Source organism: Amia ocellicauda, chromosome 13 (genome assembly GCF_036373705.1).
Source record: "Amia ocellicauda isolate fAmiCal2 chromosome 13, fAmiCal2.hap1, whole genome shotgun sequence".
Lineage (NCBI taxonomy): Eukaryota > Metazoa > Chordata > Actinopteri > Amiiformes > Amiidae > Amia > Amia ocellicauda.
In genome coordinates, this window is record NC_089862.1 from 30212243 (window position 1) to 30223375 (window position 11133).

The following is an 11133-nucleotide window of genomic DNA, read 5'->3' on the forward strand; positions in this document are numbered from 1 at the left end:
AGGGACAGGAAAACAATTGCAATCATAATTCCTGTAAGTAGATGGACCACGCCAACCCATTCAAATGTACCAGGTTCTTTTAATTTTGCATCACCAAAGTAGAAGTGCAACAGAACAGAAAAGAGGAGAATATGTATTTAAATACTTTCCTTTGAACACACAATTTAAAATTGGAGACAGATCAACTAAAAAGATCAATACGATTAATCGATTTTTCTCCAAGTTCACTGAATAAGTCTAGGAACACTTGAAGTTTGCATAGTTTAATATAATATTTATCTTGGCAGGGAACTGTTTTACTAGTCTCTTATTTTGAAACAAAAAAGAAAATGGCCAACTACAACATTTCTTAGCTTTCACATCCTTTAAATAATAGTCATACTATTCCATGGGCACATCTTTACGCCTGGCCTCCTGCAGTACTCTGTATTAAATAATGCTGGTCTGTTGTTCATTATTGCTGTGTGATAGGGTAAGGAAGTGAGACAGCTCCATTTTGTATAAAACAGAGAGGATGTGTGGGCTGCATATGTGTGTGTCGTTAAATATGAATATACAGCGAATCATCATTTAAAAATCAACAACATCTGATAGGAATCTGCAGATTTAGTTAAATTACATGGATATAAATATATCTTTATTTTTTCTGGGAGATCTGCAGTATTGGGTTTCACATTTTTAAGTGGGTTGTTCCCCTAAGTGTATGGGACCAGCTATGATAATAACATATCATGGTTATTTGCAGTGGACATATTTCATTCACTCATTCACTAGAGTACTGAAAATGAAGTAGTGGCACAGAATCTTAAGATTTATAGACCTAAAAAAAGCAACTTCACTGTAACTAAAGCTCTTCTGTGCATATAATGCAACTCTTTGTTTAGAAAATAAGATCTCTTCTAGTGTCTGTTACAGCTACTGTATATCTTGCCTTGTGTGTGGAGTTTTGTAATGTATCTGTTATTCATAAGTTACACTTCAGCACAGAAATACATTTTGCAGTACATTTGGGTGCATTTTGGAAAATGTAATTCTGTGGGAAGAATATAGCATTTCATTTTGAAAGGATATTGTAAATCTAGAGACTAAACCCATATACACAGGAAACCCATTCATAGTAATGCAGTAGTTTAATTACGGTCTCTTTCTGGTGCATTTTCTCTTTTTCTAAATTGTTTAAGTCCAGATGTTATTTTCTTTATTACTAAAGCATGAATGAAAAAAATCCTTTATTTGATTATTAGATTCATGTGTTTTTTGGTTTGTTGTTTTGGTGATGTTTTCTGTATATGAAGGAACATGCATGAGTGTAATGTGCTATTATTGGTCATTGGTGTGGTATTCTTGTGATGCAGACCTTTCACTCAAAGTCTTGTTTAAAGTTGCAAAAAGAAAGTCAACAATGTAGTGTAATGAAACAAGGAGATACATGTTAAAATATAAGCAGGAATTTTTATTATTTCACTTTCTCTTTTGGCATTACACATGTATTTCCTGATGCACATTGTTTTACATGCATCCTTTCTTACATTTTTTTTAACTGAAAGAAAATAGATTTAAATGGGGAGATGGGTATTATTATTTAAAAAAAAAATTAAACAGAGCTGGTGTAGGTGGGAAATTATAATAGTAATGATTTGCATAGTCTGTACAAATAGTACCAAATTAAAGGTGTTCTCTCACTCCAGCAGGTAACACATATTATTCTCGATATATTTTTTAATTAAGCTTAGTACCTAAATAAATATAGCACTTTCACACTTCATTAGTACAACTCAGTTTTACATGTTTGAGTTAATATGTTGGACAGACAGTGTAATTGACAGTGAGCCCTGTTAAAAATGAACATTGTGGGTGTACGTCTAAGATAGGAGACAAAAAACAATTCTGATGATGCACAGAAACTAAAAGTGTGCACTGGTGACCTGAATGAAACTCAGCCATGTTTTATTGTTATTATGATTTAAACAAATACTACATGACTGGAGGTTTGTCTGTGTGTCTTCTCTGGATTACTCCATATTGATATAGCATGTGAAATACAATTTTGTTATTAATCGTGTTTGTAATTACAACATGATATATACAGAAACTATGTATGTACAGTAACAAGCAGTCCAACTCCCATAAAAAATATGATACAGACTCTTAAAACCTAGGCTAACGTTAGGTTTACTTTAATATCTCAATTTTTGGTTTGGATCTTACTTTACAAATCAATAATTTTACAACACTGTTAGGCACCCCATTAAATATCAAAGACACATCCATCTGAAGCATTTTCTTCTTCCTTAAGATGCGGCTCCCAGAGATGAGTGTGGCACCGACCTTCTGTTAACTGAAGAAGGAGAGAGAAGGGACACCGTCTCAGATTCACACATACACACATGATGAATACATTGTAGAATAAATGATACAGACTTAAATAAAATAGTATATTAGGGAATGGGTAACCCTGTCCAGATTAACACATGCACTAAAACAAGTATATTATTATTTCTAATGCATATCATGAAATTACCAAATACCAAAATGTTTATTAAATCCACAAAGACAGTTAGTTGAAAAATCACAAAGGTTATGGGCTTAACTATGGGGAAAGACACCATGTGACTGAAAACTGTTGTGACTAAAGTACGAGTCTGGCAGCAGCTCAGAGAACACAACAGCTCTGAAAGGCTCTTAAAAAAACAATTACATTTACGGCCAAACCTACTATTGCCACTAGCTATGAAGCAGGGTGTGTGCAATGCTTACAAGCAACAGAGCTCTGCCAATTTAAATACACTGCCTTGATAACGTGTGGCAAAACACCAAGCACATCTCTATGGGATAGTCTGGTCTTGTGAATCACGGCCTGAAGCAGATAGTTATATACCTATACCAAATGCATAGAAAGACCATTGGAAAAATTGGCAATTTCAGAAGTTTGATTATTGTAATATGTCAGTCCTCTTTTTAAGCTTGATAACTTTAAGACAAAAAAAAGTCTGCTGTTTTTTCATGATTCCCTTTAACACGTGAAACTTTACTGGTGGTGAGCAGTTTGACAATAATGGTATTTCTTATGGCCTGAAAAGACAAGTGAAACTCTTGGCCTATAAAATAGCAAATGGTTAGGGCTCTGGTTCCTTGTTTCATTTGTGGCTACACTAGACGCTGCAGCTTAGAGTACGGCTTAGGTTGACCACTCTGGTTCTGCAAGTTTGCTAAATGCAGTTGTATTAAACTGACAGATGTTGACTTGGTTCCAATTGCAGTGCTTCACTAATTTATCAATTACTTATTTAGTAGAAAAACATAGCTTCAGTGCAACCACTGCCCTTAATAATTGAATTGACCTTAATGTTTCTCAATTAACTAATTTAGATGATGTATCTGGCCTCTAGGCATGACCGTAGAACAGCCCTCCTTTCTCCATAAATCAGTCTGTGTAGGTGGGGGATTAACAGGGTGAGGTAATGTGTTATTAGTATACAACATTACTAGCATTACAGTTGAAAAATAGTAGCTACTCAAATTAATGTTGCTTTTGTTTCATTGTGTGGTATTGTATATAGAATTGATTTTTCTTTAAGTATATATATATGCTCCTAATTGAGCTTGATCTGAAAATGTAAGAATCAGCTGGAATTCTCCCAAATACCCTTATTCTCCCTCTTGAGAACTGCAAGCAGATAAGAGATAATTAAGCATTGACTGGAAATTGTGGATAATATAAGAAAGTACAAACGTACTACCGGGGAGCAGGAGATCTAAGGCATGGCCACGGGCTTGTATAGCAAAGTCAATAGATTGTGCAAAGACTAGCATTTTAAAGCGATAGATTGTCAGTGGTAATGGGGGGAAGGGAGGAGATCATTACGAATGTTCAAGTCACCAAGAATTGGTTATTTATCAGTTCCATGGGAAATAGTAGATCATTGATGCCGAACAATAATAATAGTGAGGAAAACAGACTCTTGAAATTGACCTACCTGGAGCTCAAACTTTTTTTAAAAGGCTGAATGAGTGCTTTAATAGAGTCCAGATAAGTAATCTCGGGGCAAAGCCATATCACAGTGCGACCGAGTGTATGAACAGTACCATCAGCTGTTCGTTGGGATTATTTCCCAAGGGCAGAGTCTTACGAAGAGGAATGTGGGTATTATTGTAAAGGGTGGGTGGGGGTAGACTGGGTGGAAAAGTATTGGTAGTAATTCTAAAAGTATTGACCAGTTGTCAACAATGCATCACTAGAGATTGTAGACAATATACCCTGTCAGGTGCTCAGCTGTCCTTGCAAACAAAGCCAGCGACCCTTCTACAGTACCGCGTAGAGATGAAGTGAGGAGTTGGTTGAAAGAAAAATGCATGGCAGTCAGTAGAAAATAAGTGAAAAGGAGGACATTTTGTTTACAAATAATTGAAAAGTAATGTAATAAAGCTAACAAAGAAAACCAAATAAAATAACTGTTTGACATAAGTATGACTCAAGGATGCAGGAAATGGAAATCTTTTCTCTCACAGGCCTCAAGCACTACATTCACAAATCACATGATCGCTCCCTTTTAAATTTCTGTTTTAATGTACATTGAATCTGGACCTTTCCATGATCCTTTTTTAAAATTAGACTTTCATGTCTTTACCTTATTATGAGGTATAAGTAGAAAGTTAACCAGCTGACAAAGACCAGGGGTTAGAGATGGAGTTTGTCATTAATTTGCCATCATTCTATGAGATCTGCAAAGGTGTTTGCTGTCGTATTCATCAAGGCCGTTCTGGACGATGTCAGTGAGCGAGAATGAGTTGCGCTCAGTTGCCATGTTTCAGAGAAACCATGCCTTGCTGTGCATTCAGTTCCAGTGGGTACGAAATGTTTACTGCTGAAGGGAAATCTGAGACATCTACACATTTAGTTCAAAAAGCTAAAGGTTTGTTAATCACAGAAAATGTAAAAACCTCAATGGGTTAGATAGATTTGACGAGGACATGGCCAGTCAGAAAGGTCAGGGAGAGAAATGTACAACGATGAGTTCTTCTGCACAATCTTCCGTGTATTCTGATATAATATACATTGATTGTATTAATACATTGATACTGGCTTTCCCATTTTCACACTACCGCTGGGTTCCCAACCATAAAGGTGTCCATAGCAACAGCTGTGGCTGTGAGCCCTCGTATTGATGGCTTTTCCAGCTGAAGCAAAGGGAATTCCCAGAATGCACCTTACTCAAAGTGAAATAGATGCTTCTTACCTCTGGGGCCAAACTGCTTCATGTAGCAATGATTACAGTATGGCTTTTCATCATACTGAAACAAAAGAGGACAATTCTCTTTAGTACTGGAGAATCTGTTTTGATAACGCAATTTAATATCTGAATGTGATGTAAGATTTGCCATTTAATCAGCCAAGTGAATAAACCAAATGAAAGAAACAGAATACACATCAACAGTGGCTTTCATTCAGTGAAAATCCTTTCAGAAAGACATTTCTGCATTTAAATATTATGACTAATGAGGCACTCAGATGCTTTATAAGAAGTATTTCTACTTTTATGGAATCATTTTCAATCTTCATGTAATTAACTCAGACTGGCACAGGGCCAAGACAATCAAATCAATTAATCTAACAGCAGTTCATGATGCTTTTCTTTCCTTTCTTTCTTTCTTTCTTTCTTTCTTTCTTTTTCTTTCTTTCTTTCTTTCTTTTTCTCTCTCTCTTTCTTTCTTCCTACTAAAGCAAGAAATGAAAGGCACACGATCGAATTAAAACAAAACGAATAAAAAGCTGATTGAACAGATTACAGGCTGTGAAATGCCAAGTGTTATTTGTTAAATCTCATTAAAAGGTAGCGATAAAGTGAACCAGTGTTTGTTTTTGTATCTTTTGGAATTGTACGTTTTTAATAAACCGGTATGTCAAAAATATAGAAAACACTCCCCTGCAAGGAGAATTTAGTCATTGTACTACAAATTGTTTGGATCATAAACTAAATACATATTTTTGTCTGGTGACATAAATCTTACTAAACTTGGTAATTATTGAAAATGTTGATGTAAAACAAAGAACAACTATATATAAATATATTTATGTAATATTCAAACTATCTTCAACAATTCATGCACAAAAGTGTTAGGGAGTAAGAATGAATTTTAGAAGGTAGAGTTGGAATAATATTGTAGCTCATCCAACCATTGTCAATTAACCAAAAAAGAGTCTGTCTGAGATACATGTTCACATTGTGAGTGCTCAGTACAGATCCAAGTCCACATTGTCGTCGCGGTGCTGTTTCTGGCCACATACCTCGGCATGCATTCCAGGAGTGAGCTGCCGTTTACAGAGGTAGCACTTCAGACAGAGCGGGTGATAATCCCGGCCCAGTGAGCGCTTCTTCTCACCTGCGGAGACAGAGAGAATTGACATGAATTAGAACTGGGCTGTACTGGCCAATCCATGTCAGCCCATGTCCCACTGCAGCTGGTGCACATCTGGGAATGCACGAAAAATCATTTAAGGATTAGTCTGATGACAACCTCCCCCTGCTCTTTGGTAGTTTTGAAAAAGTCTAAACATAGCTTAATATATATATGTATTTGGTTCTTCTTTTTTTAATAGGTTATCACATGAAAGTCTTGACAAATAATAGAAAGCATAATCTAACAGAGCTTTGTAGCGTGACATGTCTTTGTACCCATTTCCTTTAGATACATTGCTCTGCCCCAGTTTCGCATCAGGTGGTGCCACACTCATGATGCTGAATGGTTCTCAGTCTGAGTTTGCACAAAATGAAGTCATAAAGAGATGAGCCCATAGGAATGGTTTTTTGTCTTTCACTCATACCGACCCCAGAATGTCAAATAAAGTGAATTCGTCAGGAACACAGTTCTGCTGATTATGTAATTGTCATTATTAGTTACGCTAGACTTGAAGGATTCCACAACTGAAAACAAAGTTTGGTTATCTCCAGCCGTACTTAAATTAGCAAAAGGCTTCCCTTACTTTTGACGTATTTTTTAATACAATGAAACTAACGAGATTTGCTCTCAACAAGGCTTAATTTGCACTCAAAGACGTATGCGATGGCCCAATGACTGGACTAGGAGATTCATCTCACAGGTGCATTGCTCTCTAGCACTTGATTGCAGTTTAATGAGAGTGATTTTAATCGAAAGGAATTATTAATAAATGTCCTCATCAAATTTCTGTGATTTAATTGAGAAACAGACATCGATTAACAATGCTAATTACAACATTAACGGCAGGTAGGGACAGCATAAATTAAGCTGGAAAGAAAGCAAGTCTAAACATTAATCAACATGCCTTTTTCAAAAACAATGACAAGCCTGCTATGACCCAATTGCAGTGGAAGATTCAGCCTGTGCATGAAAAACACATGAAACTAACTGTGACCGCATACTGAGGTTAAAATGAGCTGTTCAGTTTCATTTGCAAATGGGAATCTGGCTTCCTGTCAATTTTCAACTGTTGTACGTTACTGAGATAGGACGATGCAGGAATCTTTTTCTTTGATAGAATAAGCCGCACATGTACATTTTTTAAATGAATCAATGCAGTTTCTGCCCAGTTGTGACAAGTTGGTGTAATTTTGTCTTTCAGGACATGGACCAAAACATCATCAAGATTAATGAAGTTGTATGCCAGCTTGAACCAAAATAATTTAAAAAAGACAAATATATTGTTTAGGTAGGAAGGTGACAGACGTTAGCTGTTTTCAATGGTTAATTGGTTTGAAGCAGTTTTAACCAGGCACTTCCTTCCTGTAACAACAATGTGTTCTCTTTGCCTTACCCACTTCCTGTTTGTCATCAGTCAGCTCAGACTTCAACAGACAATTCTCCTCCAACAGACCTTTGGCTGAAAACTGCTAGATAAAAGCTTTCCTTCTTCACTGCTGACTGAATCAGACATCCCTCAACTTCATCCCTAAACTTCCCTACTCTTTCCTATTCTTTAATTTCCAAATTTCCAATACACACACATTTGGGAGTAGCTGGATCCCAAAACTCAAATGCCGTTCCATGATTTTACGTCTAGTCAAAACATTTCAAACCAAACACTATATGTTAAGCATATTTTTTTAACATGTGTTTTAAATAATACTAGTATAGTCAAACAAACAACATAAAACCTAAAACATATAATGTCAAAGCTCTCTCTCTCTGGAGATTATAGACCTATACACCAACTGACTTTGGATATGTATTCATTATGTACCAGTAAAACAGTACATTAAGCATTAAGTGGTTGAGCGCCTTAATTCTGCTTCACATGTGCAAATATGCGTGTGCAGATGTCTCCCAGACTGTAGAGGATGTGGGCAAAACAGACTTATTCTCCTTTATTTCTGTTCAGGTTATTTCTGTGACAAGCGGCCCACATTTTCCTCAAAGTACATTTTGTGTCAGCCGTTTAGAAGGTATTATTGATTGTATATTTCTGTTCTTGTTTGTTAGGTTTTTCTCATGAAATTGAGTATAATAAACAAACAAAGTGCAAACAAAGTACTTATAGGTGTCTACTCTCTCAACTGGAGCATCTGTTGTTTATGTATGGAGAGTTTAATTTATTTTTATCTTTCATTTTGTAAAAATGTATAAGAGCAGTTTGGTCTTGGGACCTTTCTGACTGTGACTGGTTATTATAATTTGACATTATCTGTACATTTTTCAAGAGTCTTATTCTCTTGATTGGGAAATTGTCTCACTGGTTAAAGTGAAGTGATGATAAGTGATTTTTTTGTGTCTGTTATCGGACTGTTATTGTGATAATCGTTGAAGCAATATCAAGCTATTAAACGAATTCAAGCTACACTTTAAAGAGACTGATGCAATCTGAACTGTTCTGCTAATATTTCCCAAATTCTAACTAAAGTCTAACAATATTTATTTAATATTATCATATGCCATTTGCATTGTTCCCTTTTTTTCTAATTTGTATTTTCTGCTTTGATCTTTTCTAATGGATGTGTATTAAATTAAAAGCATAGCACATACACAGATGTTGTTGAAGCATTAAATGACATAAAGTAATTTATGGAAACTGCCAGGCTGCATTGGTGTTTTATGAAGCCTTTCACAAGAGGTATTCTAGAATAACAATTTCCAGTAGCTGATTTGCTGTTATGTTGTTCATATCCAGGTTGTGTTTAAATTATAAAAACAATTCAAATCAAATCAAATCAGATACTTTTAATCATTATTCATATTTAGTTGATACATTTATTTGCCAGACATCTCTCAGTAGGGAAGTATTTGCTTTTGATCCTTTTATCCTCTATAGCCAAAACTCCTAAAACAGAACTGACAGCAATTGTGTCACCCAACCCAGACCTGAAATATAATAAAGAGCTACGAACAGAAGGGGAGAGACACTATAACGGAGCTCTAAGTTCACTACCTCTGCCTCTAGCCTATATAATTAACAAAAGTAATGTGACTTACCAAAATACACAGGTTTCGCACAAATTGGACAATATGCCACCATCTTTTTTCTGTCTTTTTTTGGATGTCTTAAAAGATCTGTTAATGAACAGGAAAGACGTTGCCTCAGACACTCCGCTGACGTTTTCATCTGTACAACCAGGATGTGGTGTGAATATTTCAAATGTTTCCACAGCATCAAAGCAGTACAGCAAGAATGTAAACATAACGCTTACTGCTTCTCAGGTACTGTGACTTTTAATTTATTAAAAAACATCTTTTAAAACAACTAACTATATACAATTGAATGTAGGGAGAGAATTAAACAATATTAATCTATTATTAACTTCAAATCCACCTCAGCTTCATACAAGCATCTGTGGTTTTTGTAGTAATACCCAGAAAGAAACTAGAAAATTAGTTATAAGATAACCAAGTCAGTCTGCAAAGTCCAGGACTGTGATTCATAATGTGGCTTTTATTCATAAAGTTTTGTCATAAAGTTACCCAGTAAAGTCAACATTTAAATATCTCATGTTAATCTGTTCCCACTATTGCATGCTAGAAAGAGATGTATTTAAACAGTTAACAGTTACATAAAATGGCTTATGTTTGTGTGGCTGTGAGAAGACACTGCATTGTAAAACACATGCCGGTTTGGGAGTAACACAAGAGCTGGAGCGAAGAACACTCTGCCTTTTGTTTCGGGGACACTGTTTGGAGCTCAAACTTCTGTCTCCTCTTCAGACATTTTGCAGCACCCTTCTCCCAGGGTGTCTAATCAGATGGTGTCTCCTAACTGGGGGGACTGAGGCTTTTTTTTACTGTAGGGAGAGATTACTGAAGCTAGATGACAGATGGGATTCGCTCAGATTTCAGGTGTTTCCGAAAGATAAAATGTGGTATGATTGCACAGCAGTGAAAGAGCAGAAACTCAATATTGAAGGCAACCTTCCCCATAATGGCTCTGCCCGAGAGTTTGCCATTATGCGTGTGCGGGTGTGGTGCAAGCTCACAAAGGACTGAGCTGTCTATTGAGGGGCTGGTACAATGTGGGCCTGTGAGACTCCAAACCTGTTTACATGACAGACAAAGACTCCCAGGGCCAAAACGAAAAGAGTCTCGGATGTGGCGGTCTAGGACATGAAAATGCATTTGTTTCATTCAAGGAATAATGTTAATGTTTTCATCCCTATTTGAATGAAAACTATAGATACACTGTCGATAACAATGCATTACCCTGCAACAGCAGAAAGACTGAGAGATCATTATTAGTTGAAACATCAATACATTGCAAGGGCCAGACTCAATGCTGTTTAGCTATTACTATACTAAAATCTACAAAATCTAGTAAAGTCAGCTTGTACTATGTCATAAAGAGACACACAGTTTCTGATACAGGACAAATGTAAATGTTAATGCAATATTGTTTCCCAAATAACCAGTGTCTCTTATTCACACTAAAACTAAACACAGATATCCTTTGCTTCACTATAAAATAAGTCTGGACTATATATAAAGAAAAACAACCTTTCCAGATAATTCACTGCCAGAAGAAGGTGAAACACTGTCACTTCTCTCTATGTAACACTCATTAATTTCACAAAATGTGCTAGCCAAGCCACTATCACTATAAATATTGTTTTGGGCTTGATCTCTGCCACCATTATTTTACCACTCCATGTTATCAATGCTGATTACAAACTCCCA

At 36.0% G+C, this 11133-nt stretch overlaps 1 protein-coding gene across 1 annotated transcript; it reads right to left on the reverse strand.

The window, feature by feature from the left end:
* Window positions 1–1432: 1432 nt before the first annotated feature.
* On the reverse strand, window positions 1433–9580 carry LOC136766773 (cysteine-rich protein 1). Its single transcript, XM_066720581.1, has 4 exons — window positions 9445–9580; window positions 6287–6381; window positions 5238–5292; window positions 1433–2338 (listed from the first exon to the last, which is right to left on the reverse strand). Exons 1-4 carry the CDS (start codon window positions 9572–9574, stop codon window positions 2292–2294), a joined length of 327 nt encoding a protein of 108 aa, XP_066576678.1. The 5' UTR covers window positions 9575–9580; the 3' UTR covers window positions 1433–2291.
* Window positions 9581–11133: the final 1553 nt, after the last annotated feature.